The 22,685-nt window shown below is 39.1% G+C and overlaps 2 protein-coding genes and 1 long non-coding RNA gene across 3 annotated transcripts in view; 1 reads left to right on the top strand and 2 right to left on the bottom strand.

Moving 5' to 3' along the window:
• LOC146479190 (uncharacterized) overlaps positions 1 to 22,685 on the bottom strand; it is a 203,616-nt gene that overhangs the window by 101,313 nt on the left and 79,618 nt on the right. The gene's annotated exons all lie outside the window — the stretch shown is intronic.
• On the top strand, positions 5,702 to 7,420 carry LOC146479202 (adenosine receptor A2b-like). Its single transcript, XM_085111172.1, has one exon. It carries the CDS (start codon positions 6,065 to 6,067, stop codon positions 7,235 to 7,237), a length of 1,173 nt encoding a protein of 390 aa, XP_084967298.1. The 5' UTR covers positions 5,702 to 6,064; the 3' UTR covers positions 7,238 to 7,420.
• Positions 14,441 to 16,297, bottom strand: LOC146479201 (adenosine receptor A2b-like). Its single transcript, XM_085111171.1, has one exon. It carries the CDS (start codon positions 16,113 to 16,115, stop codon positions 14,913 to 14,915), a length of 1,203 nt encoding a protein of 400 aa, XP_084967297.1. The 5' UTR covers positions 16,116 to 16,297; the 3' UTR covers positions 14,441 to 14,912.

The raw sequence follows: 22,685 nt of genomic DNA, 5'->3' as shown, positions 1-22,685 counted from the left end.
ACAGTTTTCAGCGATCTTCAAAGCCTCTTTTAATAAGGCGTGACTGAGACGGACTACAAGTTAGTCCACTTCGTTTGTACCATTGCAGTTATATCCTCCGTTGCAGACATGTCCTCTGACGTAATGTGATATGTTGGGCCAATCACATAATGCGATCTATCTTGGCCCACGCGAATTAAGACTGGTAAAGAGACTCGACTCTGTTGCAGTTCGGATTGGTTATTCGACGGGGCGAGGGTAGGTGGCAAATATATTTGACTCGATTTGAAAGCGACGTAACTGAGCGGCTTACATCGATCTATTTCGTTTAAAAATCGACACGAGTCATCTCGCGATGGTTCAGTTCGTGTTTCGTTCAAAATGGCGACTTCTAAAAGTTATCGCCGGCGAAAGTCGACCACGTTGATCCCCTCCCTTGTCAAAATAATCACAGAAGACACGGTCACAACGCCGTTTCATTGGTGGAAAGAAGAACGTTCATTATTGGTTACAAGGTGAGAAGACATAGGTGCCATGGAAGACCAAACTGCAACGCTAGGCCGTGACAAGAGAAACTTTGATCGAAGGGTGCTTTGACAGATGCGAGCGGTTTCTTGTTTAACAAGATGCCCGGCTAATGGCATTAACACGGAATGCTTAATGTAGCCCCAATTATTCCCTATTGTATGTTTCTCAGATATTTAAAAACTATCCCCCCTTGGCAATTGAAATAATTGTCTGAATGATTTTATTCAGATATATTGCGTGATACTTTTCGTTGTGTTGCTAGAAATCATACCAGAAATAACTCTGCAATAACGTCATGACCCCGCTGAACTGGTCTGGCCTCCTATAGCTCGGATCCTTTGCGTTGATTATTCGATCTGTCATGAGTGGATGGATATGATTTTTACTGTAAGTATCATTTCACGCTGGTTTTCATTTAGATGTGCGGAGTTTCTTCGCTGTGAACTCCTCCAATTTCCACCGTTTCAACTGTCGAGTACTACCTAGGAGTTATTATTTCGATTTACCGCTTGAAAAAGGTTTGTTTTCTCTCTGAAAACGGCAGATCAGAGTCTTAAATTCATACATGTGGCCGCCATTGAACAAAAACAACTTTTCGAAATGATGACTTGCTTTGACGTCACACAGGTAGAGATAAGTGGGTCCCTCCCTCGTGATATACGCGCCGATTATAGATTTCGATTGGGCTGGTTTTGTTCAAGACAATCAGAACAATAAATCCCTTCTGAGAGAGGGTAGAATTTAATCAAGGTTTAATGAATAAATCAAATAATGATTTGACGTCACACAGGAAGGGATGAGTTGGTCCCCTCTCTCGTGATATGTGCCCGAATAATAGATTTTGATTGGCCTGCTTTTGTTGAAGACAATCAGAACAATGCATCCCTACCAGGGGAGGACATATTTTAATGCATAAATTAATTTGGCGATTTCTGACTACGACGAAGAAAAAACAAAACAAGATGCCTATATTGGCATTTACGCGAGATGCATTTATTCCAACTGTATGCTTGGCAGATTTATAAAACTATCCTTGCTAATGGAATAGTTTGAGACACGACGATCGCATTACGTTGTTTCCCTTGTGTTACGCGACTCAGACTTTCACCGGACATTTCTGAAATGCCATTACGATAACGTAAGCTTCTCAATGACCTCTTTTCAGTCTCGCATCGTGGTCTAAGACTGTCAAACAAAGCACGATTCCTTCGCCAGGAACTCTCCAATTTCCACCGTTTTAAAGATCGAGTGCTTCTTAGAAGTTATTCTTTCAATTTACCGTTTCAAAATTGTTTATTTTCCATTTGAAAACGGTACACTTGAGTCCACAACATGTTAAGACGAACATTTTCAAGAAAATCCTTGATGTAATCGACATCAACCTCAAAGATGTCAAGAAATCCACGAGTTCAAGACTTCTGTCAGATTTGTGAACAAAAAAAGTGATTTCATGACGTTATAGGACGAAAACAAGCTTCGCACCAAAACGAGGCTGTGCCTCGTGCACGACTAAGAAAATGTATCCCACATGGGAGGGAAAGACGCTGTCGCGTGCTATATAATGTTTTCAGCATCATCAGGTTTACGAAGCTTCCTCGGCGGGTGGACCGGTGAGGTGGGACTCTGCAGAGACTCTGCGCCCAGTAACTCTACCCCAATGAGGGGGGTAGGGGGGAGCAGAGACGGGGGAGCATTTTGCTCAAATTGTTTTTCATTTTTTTTTTATTGTTGTATCTACTTCAAATGGATGTATCTGGCACTGTAAATTCCACTTAAATGTTCAGAAAGCTATGTTCTTGTCCCCGTTTAACAATATGGTGCCACCAATTTAATCTAAGGTTAATGAATAAATCAAATGATGCTTTGACGTCACACAAATAGGGGTGAGTGGGTCCCCTCTCTCGCGATATACGCGACAAGAATGGATTTTGATTGGCCTGCTTTTGTTGAAGACAATCAGAACAACACATCCCGAGTAGGAGAGGGAAGAGTTTTAATGAACAAGATGCCTGCTATACTGGCATTACGCGTGATGCTGGGGTTGATTCATTTATTCCAACTGAATGCTTCGCCGATTGATAAAACTATCCTTGCTAATGGTAGTTTGAGTCACGACGATCGCGTTACGTTGTTCCCCTTGTGTTACGCGACTCAGACTTTCACCGGAAATTTCTGAAATGCCATTATGATAACGTAAGCTTCTTAATGACCTCTTTTCAGTCTCGCGTCGTGGTCTAAGACTGTCAAACAAAGCACGATTCCTTCGCCAGGAACTCTCCAATTTCCACCGTTTTAGATTTCGAGTGCTTCTTAGAAGTTATTCTTTCGATTTACCGCTTCAACCTGCTTAATTTTCCGTTTGAAAACGGCACACTTGAGTCCACAACATGTTAACAATATGGCAACACAAATTTAATCTAAGATTATTGAATAACATGAAATCAAATGATGCTTTGACGTCACACAAGTTGGGGTGAGTGGGTCCCCTCGCAATAGACGCGACAAGAATGGATTTTGATTGGCCTGCTTTTGTTGAAGACAATCAGAACAATACATCCCTAGTAGGAGAGGGCAGAGTTTAATGAATAAATTAATGTGCCGATTTGTGGCTACCATGAAGAAAAAGAAATCGACCCGTTTTTAGACACAGTATGCCCCTCAGGGCATCCCGCGTAATAAATTAATGTACCGATTTGTGGCTACGACGAAGAAAAAGAAATCGTCCCGTTTTTAGACGCTGTATGCCCCCTCAGGGCATCCCGCGTAAAAAGATACCCGACCCAAACCTAGACACGGCCTGCCCTGCGGGCATTCCGTGTAATAGGGAGTTTAGTAGATACGACGACGAGAAGGTCACAAAAGAACAGGATTTAATGAGGAAAACAAAGGCCCTGCACATGCAAAACAACAGCGTGAAATGATGTGGAAAATGCGGAAAACGGCAAATTGTTTATCCTTTGTCTCAACTCGTTCCTCCCAATTCTTTCCAGGATAGTTCGGCTACATTGTACAAGTTGAACGAATTGAAATAACCACGAAGCGGCTAACTGCAACGAGAACATGGCCCGAGAACATATATTTTCAAGTGACGTTTTTTTGTTTTGGCATTGACGTCGTGGTTGCTAAAAGTCCGTAATGAAATCCGCACGTTTGAAACTTTTAGCAGATCAAAACATGTGCACTTTTGTTTACTGCCCGTGCGTGGCTTCGTTGATGTTCGTCAAATCTTCGTTATTCCCAAGACAGAAACACCCCTGCAAATTCGATGTCTTAGTTTAATTTAAGTTCATAACAAGTCTTTTTCTTTTTCCTTGTATACAGTTTGAAATGTGGCGCGTTGAATGTCGTTTTGAACGCACTCACTTTGTGGAAGCACTTTTTTCTCTAGTAAAGGAAATCGTCCGCTATTCTGAAGTGGGGTAAAAAATAATCGCCAAGTTTGAGCGATTGTAAGCCTGCTTAGTAACCAGTGAATAACGAAAATTTACAAAAAGCATTCAATACTGATGAGAAAATTAATCTTTCCTTTTAAACTGACAATTCAAAATAGACCTGTCAAAAACAAACCAAAACACGTTGACAAGTTCCTTTGTCGCCGAGTAGAAATGTCGAAAAGAATAATTCATAATTTTCCCATCCAAACGGGTGTCAAATTACCTACGTGTTAATTCAATATTTGCGGCGGCTTTCTCTAGAACAGCTGCGCCATTATTCATTGATATTTGAACATGATCTGAAGCTTTAAAGTTCTCGTGGTCTTAATATTTGTATACTCTTTCGGAACTAGTTAATTTTTATGCAGACAAGTTTTACAGATGGAAATTAATAATATCATTCTTTATCAAAAGTAATAAATTTCAAGTGAAGGCAAGAAGCCGGCGGAAAAACGTGATGAAGCCAAAATTGATCCAGTTTTAACTCAAAGCAAAACATTTTAACAAGTTCGAGTGATTCGAATTTTAAAATACTGTGCTCTGCGTTTTGGCCAGTCTCTTACAGGGACCGCAGAGGGGAAGGGGCCTTTTGGATGGTCAAAAAATATTTTATTTTATATTACTTTATTAACCACATCCATCAGTTACCGAAACAACTTACCTTACATATTATTAAGCAGCGATTTTCTCCGACAAACCTGACAATTTCAGACAGTTTGTCGTTAGTTTTGCTGCTGAACGGACGACTTGATTTCACAAAGGCGTGAAATAATGGATTTTCAGCTGTTGTTTCTATTTTCATTCGTTCTTGGATCGGTGTTTCACGAAGATAAAGTTTCATCACTGAGTAAGTTCGAGTGAGTTTTTACCACATTCGCGTAAATATTTGAAACGGAGAGTTACGTACAGCTACGGTCATCCTGGATCATTCAATCCCGCTGTCATAACGAACAAAGAAGCACACAGTGATTTACGGAAACAGGAACAACGAAACTGGGTCTTCACAAGCTGCTGGCTTTCACAAGAAAACAAGTCGAAAATTTCTGCCTCATCAGCCTGTTGTGTTGGTCAGATGTACGGACCAGACTGTCAAAGCATTAACTCCTTACTTCAAAAGAAAAGAAAACATATTTTGGTTGATACAATCAAAAAATTTACGTCAGTGTTCACAGTTTTTGATGCATTTCTAGCCATTTCAGAAGACCTCCCTAGTTGTCTCACGTTAACGCGTTCGCTTTAGTCCCCCCACTCTAAAACCCGCTGCGCGGGCCCTATCTCAACATTCATGTCTTTACCAGAGCAAGAAAGTAATATTTTCGGTAATGATCCAATATTGATGCGAATTTAAGACTACTGCGGTTTGTTGCATATCACATGTCCAATGAATTGAATATTTGCCCATAAAACTCGAAATTTGATTGGTCTTTTTGCCTATTGTGCACAAAGCTATTTTAACACGAGTGTAATTTCACATTAAGGAAATGTCTCCATTTCCGCTATATTACATTGTGAGAAGTCCAAGAATATTTAAAAAAAAAAACGTAGTGAAAAACGGCGCTTGCTTTATTTTTAAATTAGTGGTTCATATTGTATGTTATGACCTTCATAACCTTGTCGCCATGTCCAAAATTCGAAATAATTTTTACTCAAACAAGTAGCTTTGATGATAGATAAAAGAATAATAAAATTATGTATTGAAAAGAATAATAAATTGGCCGCCACGTTTGAATAAGATGAATTAAAACCATTGCCTACATAATAATTTTACGGTTTTTTTTTTTACATTTTTTACTTTTACGTCCAAAATTGGTTCTTCTCGGTTTTTTAATGTAATCTAACCGGCCAGGCGCGCAATTTTTTAAATTTTAAATTAAAAATCTCGATCAGGGTGTCCAAAACAGGACAGTTATTCTTGTATGTATGATATTTTGTTCAACCGTATGCTAATTTTTATGAACGCGCTACAAGTAATACATATTTATTGTGAAATGTTTACTTTTAGTTGGTTCAATGACAGTGATTTGAAGTTGAAGCAGCCGTGACCACGCCTGGAGCATTTGATTTCAACCCGTTTAGCCTGAAAATACGCAGATAACCTCGGCGCAGCAACAAGAAAACTCCAGATGGATTTGATCGGCAGTGGAAACGACACAGGTGAAATATCCTCTCACAATTACAACTTTTCCAGCAACATTTCCGCCTTTAACAACACTCAAGCCAGCAATATGCGGTCCCCATGCGATGGGAGATTTTCTTGGACAGTACACGGTCCTTTGATCGTGGTTTGCGTGCTCATCATCGCCTTCAACAGTGTTGTGATAGCTTTAATGCGCTGGAAAGAAACCTTGCGAACGCGCAGTAACATCATCCTTGTTTCCCTGGCAGTATCGGACCTAATGTCCGGACTATTCGGGATTCCGCTGATTTTCGGTTGCTCTGTCACAAATTCATTGGCGCGGTCGGGGCCGTCAGCGGCGTGCGTGTCTTCAGTCTTATTTATGCGATTTACAGCTGTTTCAACCGCGCTCCATTTTGTTTTGGTCGCCTGTGATCGTTTTGTTATGATCAAGTTTTCACTTCAATACTCTACGATTATTACATGGCCGCGTGTCAAGTGCGCGCTCATAGCGATTTGGCTTATCCCCCCCGCGGTTGCAACCGTACAGCTTGCTTGGTATAAAGCTGAAGACTTGAGAGAGACAAAAGAGGAAGACACAGTATACTTTTTAGTTTTGATCGTGGCTTTTTTCGCGATGCCTATGCTTTTCATGCTGTGTATTTATGGCCATATAATTGTCGTGTCTATCCACCATCTTCGTGCGATGCGCGCACTCCGCGAGAATTTAGGTGAAACCATCAAGTCGCGATCGATTGCGCGCGATATGCGTGGGACTGTGATTTTTATCTCTATGCTGGTAGTGTTTGCAGGTTGCTGGAGTCCCTTCTTCCTGATGATCGTTCAAAGTTACACCCAGCTGCAGATTTTTTCGTCTTCTTCGTGGGGATTGTGTTTCGTTCTTTTCGTGCGGTTCATTCCGCCCATGACAAACCCAATGTTCTGCGCGCTTTGCAAGCGGGATTTCAGGAATTCCTTGCGTGCGAAGATGAGATCACGCGGAGTAGGATTTTCAGTTCCATCTAAAAAGATGAATCGGCGGCGCAAGGTGAATTTCTGTGTTATCTGCGCTCAAAGCGAGAGTGGCTTGGCAGATAGCTCTGAGAAAAATTACACTGAGAGTTCAATTGGACTGTCCTCGACATTTCAGGAGCGCGTAGAGTTTCAAAGTTCAGTATAAACACAAGATTTAACCAACATACCAGCTGGTGGAACGGATACAAAAACGGACTGGACTCAGTTAAATTTCATTTAAATAGAGAACCTTATTATTTGAAAGAACTGAAAACTGAATCAATGGTTAGCATATTCGCTAAATTAAATTTACGGTTTGCCGTGTCAGCAAGAGAAAGGACGTTGTTAGGGATCCATTTCTTCATTTGTTTTCGATAACGTTTTGTGATAAGGAAATTATGATTCTATACTTGTAATCTAGTCTCGTTTGTTTAGCTCAACTAAGTATCAAGCCAATAATTCAGAATGATACCACATTGGGCGAAAGAAGATAAATATCAGGAAGTTTGAGGAAAGTCTGATTTTAACCTAAGCAAATTGCATAAGCAAACCCTTATATTTATACTAGTAATAATCAAAGATTAAGGAGTTCGTTCGATGATCTCGATCCCAACGGGCTTTCTCTCCTTTGCCAAGTCACCCACTCTGCAAAATCTGCGGGGGATGCCAGATACACGTCCCATGATCCATTCATTCGTTGATCGACTGTCCCATATGATCGACTGTCCCCTCTGCGTTGTTTCTACGTCGAAGGAAATGAACTCGTTGTACTTGCGTGTTTTGAATCGTTTTGTTTGAATTCATGTGGCATTTCTAAATGTCTAAAACCAGCTAAGGGTCAGAAATATTACAACACTCCAAGTTCATAAAGTTTGTACTTTTTACCGCATGCTCAAAAAATAATGATTACTTCAATACCGATTGAAAAATTAAAAGGCACGCGCATTAAAGGATCCATGAATAAAAGAATATCAAAATGGATAAAAACGTTCAATTTATGCAATCACTGGATGTTTTGTCTTAATGAAATCTTTCACTCCCGAAGTGCAAGATCCCGTAACTGAAAGGTGAAAATAAATTAAAGCTATACTCAGCAGTACTTTCCTTGGGTGCTGTTTACTATGCTGCATAAAGCGATTCTAACTTTCGAGTCTGTGGATGAAACAAAATAAAAGCTACTGATCAAGTACTTTACTGTAGTGTTGTTGGTATGATACACAAGGTGGTTCTTCGCAATATTCGAAACCGCCATTTTGAATATCGCAAAGATCGTGCTGAAGACGAGGTTGAAAGTTTCGCAAACTCGAAGAAGCGGCAACAACTCACTAAGTTTAAATCAATAACTCGCGCAGGGCTTGAAACAATTTCCGGATATCTATGCCGGCTACGATGATCAGCGAAATACATTTCAGCTTCGTGACATCTTTCTGGCTTATCACTTGGTACGTCATAAAACCCGTATGCAAATTTCCCGAGAGAAGAACATTTTAAATGGGGAAGATAGATAGATAGATAGATAGATAGATAGATAGATAGATAGATAGATAGATAGATAGATAGATAGATAGATAAGTTTATTAAAATAATTAAATCGCAGCCAAAGGCTGAATTGCATAACTATATACAAAAAGTATTAAAAAAGGCTTATATTCAATTTAAAATTATGCTAGACGTGTAAACACGTAATGTTAAATTGGTAGCGCTGGATCGTCGGCTGCACATTGCAGGAATAAATGTCTTTTTAAAACGTTTAGTCTTAAAACCTGGCAGGCTAAGAGTTCTTTGCCGCCTGAGATTGTATGATGAATGATGTCTTGGAGGCAGAAGGCTGTGGAGATTGTGTTGTTCATCAAATATCTCATTGAATATAGTTTGCAACACAGCCTTTCACGTCGGACGCTCCAATTCAAAACTATCTAGACAGAGCTGGTATGGGAGATCAGGCGCAATTATGGACAAAGCCCGTTAGAATAGATCTTTTTCATAAACGGTGGCCGATAAATTACTCTTTTATTTTCATGAAATTTAGTTTTACTAGCAGTTTTAATAGCATTTTTACTCTAAAATTAACACATATCGAAAACAATAATAAATCAGCCATCGTTTATGGAAAAAGTCTACGTTTTTTTTTTTTGAGAAAGGAGAATTCTAAGTCAAACAATCATACAGAAAAAAGAACTCGTCCTCGAGGTCACAACAGAGAAAATCAACAAGACTTAACGGGCTTCAAACTATAACCTCAGGAAAACTTGGCAACTTAACATTTTGAGGTCATTTTGAAGTCATTTCATGAAAGTGGTGTTAATTTCTTGTTCTACTTATTTTTACCATACACTTAATACTATAGCTTAAAATCTCAAACATTTAGTTCCTTATATCCTCGTCTTCGTTTATTCTACTTCCCAATACTACATTTTGTTATGTCGAGAAAGAGGTTGCTGTTGTTCATCGTGGTAGATAAGTGTATTATCGTTTGTCTCATAATGTAGTTACTTTGAGATGTAAATTGCAACGTTTCGACTGCTTACTGCTAGTCTTCATCAGGCCATGAGGTCGACTGGTTACGCTGCACCATTTATATCACGATGGTCGGCTGTGATTGGTGCATTTCAATCCTCAGTGTTCCGGCGAGAAGTTGCTCCCACAGCGGTCCGTTAATGTGCCACTCCGCCTATTGTGTTCATGACTGTAGGCATCCACGCTTCAGGAATTTTAATTCCGCTGTCCCTGTTGATGTTATTATGGTGGAGTCTTATGTGGATAGCTTCCTTGACCCTACGGGTGTACCAGTGAGAGTCTCGATCAATAAACTTTACATAGTTCCAAAGCGGATAATGGCCGGTCTCGTGGGCGCGCTCAGAAACGGCGGAGGTCTGGGTACGGGCGAGTCGTATATACCTGTCGTGCTCTTTGATTCTCTCGTGCATAGATCTCTCTGTTTCCCCGATGTAGACTTTACTGCATTCACAGGGAATCCTGTAAACCATGCCATCTTGTTCAGCCGGATCGACGGTGTCCTTAGTCGCACCAAATTTGACCTAAGTGTCGTTTCGGATTTGTGGACGGTGCGGATGCCTTGTTGTTCTAGGCAGCGGCGAAGAGGCTCCGATACTCCCTGTGCGTAGGGTAAAACGGCGGTGGATTTGAACTCTGCCACGGGCTCTTTCCCGGGGGCTGTTCTTGCATTGGTGATCTTCTGCACAAAGGAGGAAGGATATCTGTTAGAGACCAGTACAGATGTCAGATGCTACTCACTTGACGAAGTTGATGAGAAAACAGTACTCAAGCATCTGCTTTCTCTAAAGACAAATAAAGCTATTGGCTTGGACAACATCAGTGCGAGACTTTTAAAGTGTGGCGCGCGTGCTATTTGTCCCTCGATCACCAAGTTACTGAATCTTTCTATTCGCACTGGCAATTTTCCTGAAATATGGAAATGCTCGAAAGTGGCTGCACTTTTCAAAACTGGAAACAGGACAGATGCGTCAAATTATCGCCCAATTTCTATTCTGCCAACAATGAGTAAAATTCTGGAAAAAGTCGTCCATTCCCAATTCTATGACTTTCTGAATTCAAATAACCTCATTTCAAGCAAACAATTTGGCTTCCGTCCCAAACTGTCTACAACATCGGCTCTCACCAGTTTTGCAGATGAGGTCCTATTGCATATGGAGAGTGGAGAACTGTGCGGTGCAGTGTTCTTAGATCTGACCAAAGCATTCGATACCGTTGACCATACGATCTTGCTATCTAAATTGTCGGCTATCGGTGTCTCGCCCAGCACTCTACAGTGGTTCAAGTCTTACCTGAATCATCGTAAACAGCGGACTGCCTGTAGCGATGCTGTGTCTGACCCTCTCCCGATGACCTTTGGGGTGCCACAGGGGAGCATTCTAGGACCGCTTCTCTTCTTGGTGTATAAAGAATTGCGAGGTGACTTTGTATGCTGATGACACGGTCCTGTACTACTTTGCTAAGGAGCCACACCTGTTAGAAGAGGCACTGAATGATGATCTCTTGCAAGTTGCCCAGTCGTTACATGGAAATAAGTTAACTTTAAATCTTACTAAGACGAAATCCATGATTATAGGCAGTAATAGGAAACTTGTTGGTATTTCCTCTTTCACGTTATCTATTTTTGACACTGAGATAAATTCTGTAACTAGTTTTAAATATTTGGGAGTTATGTTGTCTTCAACTTTTACATGGTCCGACCATATTGAGTATACTTCATGTAAGGTTAATAAGAACCTTGGTCTTTTACGTAGGATTAAGTATTATTTACCTTATAATGCCCGGTTACTTTTTTATAATAGCTTAGTGCTACCTATTTTTGATTATGCTGATTTAGTCTGGGGTGACAAGGACAATGTCCCACTTATGAAGGAATAGGCCTTATCACGGTTTTCGACGCCATTTTGACGGGTAGGCAAACAGGCTTGAAATAACAGTGTTTGTATGGGAATCCGATGTCAAATAATTTTCATAAAACATCGCTTCTGAAAAATTCATGAATTGGAAACTTTTTGTACTAGGAAAAGGATTTTAAGAACAAAATTGGAGGGATATAGCTGTGACAGAAAGCGTCCAGTCGTGTTTTGAACTTTTCATTCATTTCCTTGTATTTTTTCCCGCGAACTATTTTTAGCAGCAGCTCACGGCTGGTTCGCTATACAGACAAATGTATGGAAAGTTCAAAACACAACTGGACGCTTTCTGTCACAGCTACATCCCTCCAATTTTGTTCTTAAAATCCTTTTTCTAGTGCCAAAAGTTTCCAATTCATGAATTTTTCAGAAGCGATGTTTTATGAAAATTATTTGACATCGGATTTCCATACAAACACTGTTATTTCAAGCCTGTTTGCCTACCCGTCAAAATGGCGTCGAAAACCGTGATAAGGCCTATTGTAAATTCTGCAAAAAAAAGCAGCTAAGTTGATATTAGATAGATCACCTCACTCCTTATCCACTGATGCATTAACAGTCTTGAGATGGCTGAATCTTGAAGAACGTAGGAAATGTATATATGCATACAAGTGTATTAATGGCCAACTTAATCATTCTTTGGACATTGTAAGAAAGAGTGATATGCACTCCTACAATACGCGCAATAACGATACTATCAAGCTCCCCAAAATCAAATATAATTGGGGAAAACATCGTTCGCGGTACCACTGTTTCAAAGACTTTAATGAGTTAGAGAGAACTGTAAGAAACTCAGCAAGTTTTCCAATTTTTAAGAAGTGTCTTTTTTCTGCTTTTTATAATTAAGTATTTGTTTTTAATCCTTGCAGTGTGTATGTTGTAATTATTTTTATATCTCGATTTTAGCTTAAATTTTTTATATTTTAATTGTATCATATATATAGATTTTAGCTTAAATTTTTTATATTTTAATTGCATCATATAATATACATCTAGTAATAGGACCTCTATGTAAACCACTCTTGTGATGGAGCATCCTATTAAAAGATTGCTATTATTATTATGCTTCTTCTCCTCAGAGATGACAATGCTTAAATTAATTACAATTAATAAAAATAACGATAATTAATAAAACATCTGAGAACCTAAATTACTTTAAATCAGTTCCTGTTCAGAAAAATCTTCCAATAAACTAGATGTAAGTTTGAATTCAAAAGAGGAAATAGTTTACAAAGTTTTAAGGTTTCGGTTCAGATTGTTCCAGGTGTCCACTGTTCAAGGGAATGTTTAAAAGCTGACAATTCCTGGTTTTGCGATGAGAGACCTCGATACAGGTTTACAAATTTTCTTTTGTTTTGACCACCAACATGGCGGCAATGCAAACAACCTATTGTGCATGACCCGTCCACGGCAGCGAAAACGTCGCTAGCTATAAATATAAAATGAATTCGCGTTTTTTCAATAGTCGTCGCGATTATTCCAACTCACTGTAAATGTCAAATAAGCGTAGGTGAAATATCCTGGGGTTGAATTCTTGGAGACCGCACGCAAATTAAGAACTTTTTAACTGAAAGAAAAAGAAAAATTCGTCGTCGTGTGTTTACGTCTTCCATAAAACATTCCACTGATCAGGAAATTTCACGTCCTAGTCGTGCGGTGACGGCAAGGAAATATGCCAAAAAGTGTAATGCACGTGCAGCGTTGTTGTTTTGGTCATAAAGCCTACTGGTTTTTTAACGTTCTCGTTGCCGTCACCGTCGTCGTTGCTAAAGTTCCTTAATGAATCGACCAGGGCAGACGCGCTAGTTTCTAAGAAAACTCGAACGCACTCACTAATCCATGTTTAACAGGTTTAATCGATATCCGGGCGAGACCTGACATATAAAATATGGTCGGGTCGAAAGTAAGGTACGTGTCCAGTATAACGCCGAGGTCCTGTGCGGATGATGCTGGAGCTGGGTCATTCCCCAGTTACGTTATTTTAAAATCGGAGAATTTGGCAGTCAGCTGTCAGTTTAGTTTTTTCGGAAGTTAGGAGAGGAAGTTTGTCGAAGCACCAATTCCCTTCAAGAAGAAGATCGCTCTTCAGGCCGTGCATTGCATTGGCCGGCGCTATCTCGAAGCTCAAAAGAAATCTGAAGTTTAGTATCATCGACATAGCTTTTAAGTCCTAAACGTATACTTATAAGCGGTCCAAGGATACTACCTTGTGAGACACCATTGAATATTGAACATACTGAACAAAAAGTAATCAAAACCAATAAAGAAACACTAATTTGAACTAAAAAAAATCAAACTACAGTCAGAAAGTAATTTATTTTTCTCAATTAAAACAAAAAAAAAAAAAAAGGATTTCCCATTTTCTGAAAAAGCTTCCGAGTCAAAAATTGTCCGTGAAATGAGATTGTCAATGAAACTGCATTAAATTCTTCCCAGAGAAATTTCTGAAAAAGTCGTGAAGTTTTATGGCGTTTGTCTAAATGTTAAACAAGTTCTTCCGGTTCAAAGTCACCGCGAGCAGAATCCGCCTCCGGTCTAGATAGGTTTAGGGCTAGAGTTAAGGTGGGTTAAAACACTGCTTTACTGTCTGCCCCCTCTCATCCCCCCCCCTCCCCACCCCCTGCAAAAAAATAATAATAATTAAAAAAAAAATGGTATAACAAATATGAATCTATGGAGTCTACGTTGAGCTCTTAAGTTCTCCGTTTTGTAGATCCCCTCCATTTTACTTGAATTTTATTAGCTGTATTATATTTATGGCTACAAATAGGAGAAGAAAGATTATTATAACATGCACGCACGATAAACTCACACTGCTTGACGTTCATTTTCGATTATCTGTATAATTTATTTGGTCATCTCTTTTCCTTAATTCATATTTTTTGCTAATTATGCCTTATTCTTAAAATTATTTTGCCAGTTTTCCTTATTATTTAGGGCCTCTATGGATAGCAGTTTTTTAAACTTGTACAAAAACTGAAGGAGTTAACCTATTAAAATATAGTTTTCTTTCTTTCTTTACTCGTAAGGCCCCGAACAAGGCAACAATGGTTTACCAAACGAAAACAAAATTAATTCTCCTGATGGCGGGTTTACTACATGTATTTGGACGACTTTCGGAAGATTGTGGGCAGTGATTGTTTTCCGACAGTCGGCAAACAGATTGGAATCAGTTTTACCATTTCGATACGTTTTATTAGTTTAATATTAATTATTTTCAAAGCTTTGTTTATAGGATCAAATCTAGAGGTAAACTTTTCGAAATAAGGCTAATTAAAGCTCCTTATGCAATTAACACGAGTGCTCTAGGCCTTATTTATCTTGAGTCATTCTTGTTTTTACCGCATTCTGTCGGATATATAATAGCTGTGCTCCACCAACGCGTTGTTTTAATGCAGGCGAATACTCGATTCATCAGAATTTGATATCTGGTGTTGACGTTGTAGTTTGAAACTCTCTACGCTCTTGAAATAGCAAGTATAGCCCAAATGAACTTTCACTGAAATTTCTCTCATAGTCATCTGCTACACAATCTACGCTTTGACAGAATGAAACACCGATTTCCTCATTGGACCGATTTCTTTTGTGACAAATACTGTCAAAAAGTTCTGTAAATCCAGCTGCTCTTGATTTCACCCACACCCGAAGGGCGTTCCTAAAATCTCGTTTGCAAAACGCGCAAAACACTGGGTTTGTTAAGGGAGGAATGAACCGCGCAAAAAACGTATAACACAACACCCATGAAGAAGTGGGGATTAAATGCACACTTGTGTAACTTTGAAGCATCATTAGAAAGAAAGGAAACCAGCACCCTGAAAACACAGCTAGCATGGAGATTAAAATTACAGTCCCGCGCATATCGCGCGCAATCGATCGCGTCTTGATGGTTGTACCTAAGTTTTTGCGGAGTGCGCGCATTGCGCGCAGATGGTGAATAGACACGGCAATTATATGACCATAAATACACAGCATGAAAAGTAGAGGCACCGCGAAAAAGGCCACGACTAAAACTAAAAAGAACACCGTGTGTTTCTCTTTCGTTTCTCTGTAGTTCTCAGCTTTATACCAAGCAAGCTGTACAGTTACAACAGCGGGGGAGATCAGCCAAATCGCTATCAGCGCGCACTTGACACGCGGCCATGTAACAAGCGTTGAGTAAAGCATTGAAACGTTGATCCTAATGTAGCGATCACAGGCGACCAAAAGAAAATGGAGCACGGTTGAAACAGCTGTAAACTGCATAAATAGGACTGAGCAGACACAAGCAGTTGGCGACCCCGGAGATGTATAGGTAACAGTGATAGAGCAACTGAAAAACAGCGGAATCCCGAATAGTCCAGACATTAGGTCCGATACTGCCAGGGAAACAAGGATGATGTTACTGCTCGTTCGCAAGGTTTCTTTCCAGCGCATTAAAGCTATCACAACACTGTTGAAGGCGATGATGAGCACGCAAAACATGATCAAAGGACCGTGTGCTGTCCAAGAAAATCTCCCATCGCATGGGGACCGCATCTTGCTTGCTTGAGTGTCGTTAAGCGAGGAAATGTTGCTGGAAAAGTTGTTATTGTGAGAGGATATTTCACCTGTGTCGTTTCCACTGCCGAGAAAATCCATCTGGAGTTTTCTTGTTGCTGCGCCGAGTTTTTGTGTGTTTTCAGTCTAAACGGGTTGACTGAGATCTAATGCTGAAGACGTGATCCAGAGCTGCTTCAGCCGCAATCCCTCGTAACTAGATAAAAATAAACATTTTACTATAAAAATGTATTATTGGCGTGTCGGCTGTGGTTTCTATCTCGAATCATGTTATTATACGGTGAGTTTATCAACGAGCCTCATCTGCAAAAGTTTTCAACATGTGCTAGATCGATATATTTAACGTGGATGTATAGAAGTATTGCAAATGGAAGACGTAGAGAGAGCGTTTATGACGAAATAAAATATGCGTACACTTGATGGAGTATATACTGATTTTTAAACATCCGGCACCGTTGTCGCGTAGTCTACCGGTTGTCTATATACTATATTACCTTAATGTATTTAAAAGAATAAATATTTGATCATGAATAATAAGAATCTGGATCTCACGTCAACAGCGAGGCTATGTTTCTATTACCCTTTAAACAATATAATTTTTCATATCAAAGCCCGAACGCGAGAAGCACTGATGGTTTATTTCTAATTGGTCAGCTATTTGTAGACTTAAAAGAAAAAAGCAATTTACACGATTAAATCGAGAGTGACAACTACTAAACGAGAGTTTTAATTAGGAAGTGTTTCAATTACCTTAAAAATATAACACCAAATAAAGATGGAATATATAGATTAACTACTTATCCAATCTCCTTGAACCCACTTCTCATTTTCCAAGCAAAATTGAACTTTTGTCAATGAGTGATCGGTGGTTAAACCGTAGTAGTGCTCTTTCCGGCCTCGATGAGTCTGAAATTCGACGTATTTTAAAAAATTCATTTTAGAAAGAAAAGGTTAACACAGGCAAACACGTCTATTGGGTCTTGATTTCACTTGTCATAAAAAAACCCCATATTTTTATTCTTATCACGTATCAGAGGCTTATGTTTTTGCCAGGTTTAAAGATTAAAATAACTTAAACCAAAGGTACACCTCACAAGAAAGATTCCAGTTTCCGCAGCGGCACTTTGTCCCTCGGAACGCAAATGGGTCGAATTCAGCTGTAGCCGATAGATTTATTCCCAGCGTGTGGAGTACAATTTTGACAGCTAGTTTTTTTGGTGTAAGTCATCCGTGATATGTCCCCACGCCCCTTTAGACGTTTACAAATTTAGCAAACAGTAAAAGCAAACATTTAATGCCAAAAGCAGCAACGAAATTGGGTAATGAAAATTGAGAACGACTGAGGAAAGGTAAATACGACTGAACTATCTTCTTTCTACATCAAATCATGAAATATTTGCGGAAGAGTTATCTAAAGGCAGGGTTTTGAGCCAGAATTTTACTCTAACTAATTATTTCGCCAAAGCAAGCTGTGATATGTAGAAAAGTATTAAGTTTTTTGCATTTTGGTAGCAGCAAGTTGCGTTTCTCAAGGCCAACGTACACCAGGCTCTGGCTCTTACAAGAATAACAACCGCTGATACGATTACAGATGAAAACTTCACTGAAAAAAATATGATTCAGATTCAGATTGTTCATTAGTTGTCTCGATGTTTATTGCTTCGTTAAGAAAGTTTTGCAAGCTAGAGTTGATTATTTTAGACGGGGTAATTTTGTATCTCTGAGGGAACTGTTTTTTTTTTTTTGTGGTGAATTTAGCTTTGTTGCCTTCGACAGCAGACGCATTTTCCGGCTTGTTTTCAGAAGCAAAAGTTCTGTCGACGTCATTTTTCTTTTACTATCAGTTAACTCAGGGGCTTTCGCTTGCCTTCGGAAAGCCAAAAGTATCTGACCTTTTCTTTGCCGAATAGCCAAGTTCTCCACAAATCACTGTTTGGACTCGATATTTGCAATGGTAAGGAATGTCTAATCCCCTTTCACCACTGAAGATCTTGGTCCATCTTTCGGTGATTCTTAAAGATGACTTTAGCCTTAATATAACGAGCCGTTCTTTCAAAAGGAAAAAGCGTGTCGCCCTAGAATTTCCCTTTACAAACTGCTGAGTGAGTGAGTGAGTCGGCTATGTAAAATTAAAATCTGTAGCGCCGATATTGACACTTTCTTTGAAAAAATTTCACGAAATTTAAGCCCGATCCATACCTCGCAATGACATCATGAAAAAGATTAAGGATCACGTTTATAATGACAAACGGCAAATGAAAAAAAGAGACTCCTGCGTTTGTTGCTCGCCGTTTTTCCGTTTCCGGCTAAGTGAAGATGAGTAGCGATTTTAAGACTAAATTGAGTCGCAACAGTTTTAAGTAACTTTTAAAAAAGATTTTAAACGCGGCCTCCAAGAAAATCAGCCTTTGTAGTTAAATTTTATTCCTTTGTAATTGTAGTTAGGTAGATAGATAGTTGATAATCATTAATAAGCTGATGAAAATATCATGTATAAATAACGTTATCCTATCCCATCATGTTAGAAACAAAAGCTAGAATTATTTTGCGCTATTCTTACCGATTAAATAATTATTTTAAGGAGGAAATGTAAACGCAAGCCCTTCGTTTGCCGTTTGTCTTGTAAACTCGATCTTAAAACTTTCTGTTATCATGCACCATAACTAATGAATTTTCGCTCTAATGCTGTGTTACGCAGCAAGTTCTCTCATACCTTTTAATTTTGTCTTCCTCGCTGAAATCTGTCGAAAAACCGATCTGGATGCGTACCACTGCCAAACAACTGCGTACTTCTTGTAGGGCGAATGAAAGGTATTGGCGTATGGAATGTATGGCGTAGGCTTTATCTGTTCCCGCGAAAACAAGTTACAATGTCGTGGTTATCTTTTCTTATCACAGTTTCAATACAATCGAATTTCAAATATCTAAGTTTGTGAAGGCACTCTACCAATGCGACATGTACTCAGTGAATCTGAACCTTTTTTTTTAATCGGGAAACTGAATTTTTTGTGGCTTTATTCGGGAGGAATCCTTTACTTTCACTTTCGTCACAATTTTATGTTGTTAAATCCGGACACGGAAAGTACTTCAAATGAACAACAAACAGAGATCTTACACGATTACATACCAAGAGCAGTTTAGGCCTGTTGGCAAACGTCGTGCTACTGCCGTGCCGAACTTAAATTAATCTGACCCGGCAGTGACACAGCAGTAGCACGGCAGTGGTTCAAACGTAAAATTTAACTCAGTCGAGCCAAATTCAATGTAGCCAATATAGAAAACGACAAAATGAACCCAAAATACATTAAAATTATTTATGAATTTACTGTTCGGCACGGCAATAGCAAGCCGTTTGAAACCAAGTCGCGCTACTTCCGTGCTAAATAGTCGTGCCGAACTTAATTCAGCCTGCCGAACTAAATGGTTTCAAACGTCGTGCTACTCCCGTGTTTAAGTCGAATTAAATTCTTGAATTTAGTTCGGCACAGCAGTAGCGCGACGTTTGGAACGGGCCTAAGAGTTGTCTACTTCCGCCACCGACGATGTTCGCACTTACTTGTTAGTTTACATCATTACATTATCACAACAGAGTTACAAGTGCTATCTTGGGCATAATCCACTGTATAGAAAAAGATGGCGGCTATACACTTTACCACAATACCTTGCGAACCTAACACAGCCAATAGGCACATAGAAAGCTATAACAGAGAGGTCAAGAATGACGTTTACGGCAAACGGCAAACGTGAGTTATTACCACCTGACTAAGTTTGTTCTATATTTGCCGCTTGCTGTTTTCAGTTTGTCTGTCAAATCGAGTTGTTTTGCGTTAGCATCGAAGGCCAGAATTAGTTTGCACTATTCTCATCTTTGCACCCCTTATTTCAAGAAAACATAAACGCGAATCTCGCGTTTGCCGTTTGCCGTAAACGCAATTCTTAACCTCTCTATTTTCTACGAAATTCGTCCCTGTACTAACAAAATAAATTGTGTATGTTAGGTTTAAAGTTTTTAGAATTTTTCTGTGTGTTTTTATGAGCGTTTTTAGGGTTTTCGTTGCTAAGAATTTTGGGTGAATGTACCAGTCGCCGTCTCAGTTTTCTATACGGTGGATTATATGAGAATAAAACAGGTTGATAGACTTCACTTGTTATATTTCCAGTGATTTTCTAATCACTACATAGTTAAGACGTTTCTGACAGTCACTTATTTTCAATCTGAGATATGAACATGAATTCATTCAATTTATATACGGCTTTGATAAACTGATGCATTAATTTCATTAATGTTTAAAATTCATTTAATGCATTAAATGGATATAATGATAAGATTCATTCAAATGATTTATCAATATATTCATTCAGTTGCTTATGTATGAAATACCGTATAGTGATAAATTCAGCCGCCCTCATTAAATAAAGTGTTATTATTATTAATTTATTATTATTATTATTATTATTATTAATTGATAGATTCATTCAGTTGATGCATACAATTCATTCAATTGTTTTCAACGAGGGTGACTTCACAAAATCACTGACTGGCTCACTAATTTAATGATTAATATTACGGACTATGTCATCAGCATCTTGCTCGCGACTCTGGTTAATTTATGACTAAATTAGGCAATAGGCCATTTCCGAGTTGCTCTGAACCTCATTATAAAAGTGAGGCTAAGTGCAAAACTTTTCATATGAAAATTAGTTTTGTTTGCATATGAATGAAAACTTATTTTCATAATAAAAACTTTGCGCTTAGCCTTGCTTTTACAATGAGGCTCAAAGCAACTCGGAAATGGCCTATTCAATTTCAGAAATTCGGATTAAATCTAAACAGGCGCTTCTTCGACAAACTGGAAAACTAATCCTATTCAGAAGGTTTAGCATCGCTACTAGGGCGCGTAGAAAGGACGTTTTGGGGGCTGTGTGGTACAGTCGAAACTTGTCTCTGTCGATTTATTCCAGTTCGTCGCAGTACAACGATTTGACCTAGCGTTCTTGTCATGTTCACAGTAGAAAGCAGACCTTTTATAGTCTCCAAACAAATGAATCGAGTCATTGTTTCTGTAAGCCATTGTGCATGACCCATTGTGGTCTAAATCAGAACAAAACGAGTCTGCCACTGTGCATGGGTCATGTCGCAAAGCAAATGAAACGAACAAGTGCACTCGTAGTCTATTGCGCATGACCCGTCGACGGCAGCGAAAACGTCACTAGCTGTAAATATAAAATGAATTCGCGTTTTTTCAATAATCGTCGCGATTATTCCAACTCACTGTAAATGTCAAATCAGCGTAGGTGAAATATCCTGGGGTTGAATTCTTGGAGACCGCACGCAAATAAAGAACTTCTTAACTGAAAGAAAAAGAAAAATTCGTCGTCGTGTGTTTACGTCCTCCATAAAACTTTCCACTGATCAGGAAATTTCACGTCCTAGTCGTGCGGTGACGGCAAGGAAATGTGCCAAAAAGTGTAATGCACGTGCAGCGTTGTTGTTTTGGTCATAGAGCCTACTGGTTTTTTGACGTTCTCGTTGCCGTCACCGTCGTCGTTGCTAAAGTTCCCTAATGAATCGACCAGGGCAGACGCGCTAGTTTCTAAGAAAACTCGAACGCATTCACTAATCTATGTTTAACAGGTCTAACCCGGGCGAGACCTGACATACAAAAGATGGTGGTCGAAAGTAAGGTACGTGTCCAGTATAATGCCAAGGTCCTTTGCAGATGATGCTGGAGCTTGGTCATTCATTCCCCAGTGAAGTTATTTTAAAATCGGAGAATTTGGCAGTCAGCTGTCAGTTTAGTTTTTTCGGAAGTTAGGAGAGGAAGTTTGTCGAAGCACCAATTCCCTTCAAGAAGAAGATCGCTCTTCAGGCCGTGCATTGCATTGGCCGGCGCTATCTCGAAGCTCAAAAGAAATCTGAAGTTTAGTATCATCGACATAGCTTTTAAGTCCTAAACGTATACTTATAAGCGGTCCAAGGATACTACCTTGTGAGACACCATTGAATATTGAACATACTGAACGAAAAGTCATCAAAACCAATAAAGAAACACTAATGTGAACTAAAAAAAAAATCAAAGCTACAGTCAGAAAGTAATTTATTTTTCTTAATTCAAACAAACAAACAAAAAAAAAAAAGGATTTTCCATTTTCTGAAAAAGCTTCCAAGTCAAAAATTGTCCGTAAAATGAAATTGCCAATGAAACCGCATTAAATTCTTCCCAGATAAATTTCTGAAAACGTCGTGAAGTTTAATGGCGTTTGTCTAAATGTTAAACAAGTTCTTCCGGTTCAAAGTCACCGCGAGCAGAATCCGCCTCCGGTCTAGATAGTTTTAGGGCTAGGGTTAAGATGGTTTAAAACACTGCTTTACTGTCTGCCCCCTCTCATCCCCCCTCCCCACCCCCTGCAAAAAAAAAAAAAATAATAATTAAAAACAAAATGGTATAACAAATATGAAGCTATGGAGTCTACGTTGAGATCTTAAGTTCTCCGTTTTGTAGACCCCTTCCATTTTACTTGAATTTTATTAGCTGTATTATATTTATGGGTACAGCCAGGAGAAGAAGGATTATTATCACATGTACGCACGATAAACTCACACTGCTTGACGTTCATTTTTGATTATCCGTATAACTTATTTGGTAATCT

Source organism: Pavona decussata, unplaced genomic scaffold (genome assembly GCF_977016875.1).
Source record: "Pavona decussata unplaced genomic scaffold, jaPavDecu1.1 SCAFFOLD_61, whole genome shotgun sequence".
In the NCBI taxonomy this organism is placed as follows: domain Eukaryota; kingdom Metazoa; phylum Cnidaria; class Anthozoa; order Scleractinia; family Agariciidae; genus Pavona; species Pavona decussata.
Note: the sequence above shows the minus strand (reverse complement) of the source record. Positions and strands in the feature narration are given on the sequence as shown.

Coding starts and splice junctions, on each gene's coding strand:
- LOC146479201 (XM_085111171.1), bottom strand. CDS start 16,115: ATGGATTTTCTCGGCAGTGGAAACGACACAGGTGAAATATCCTCTCAC.
- LOC146479202 (XM_085111172.1), top strand. CDS start 6,065: ATGGATTTGATCGGCAGTGGAAACGACACAGGTGAAATATCCTCTCAC.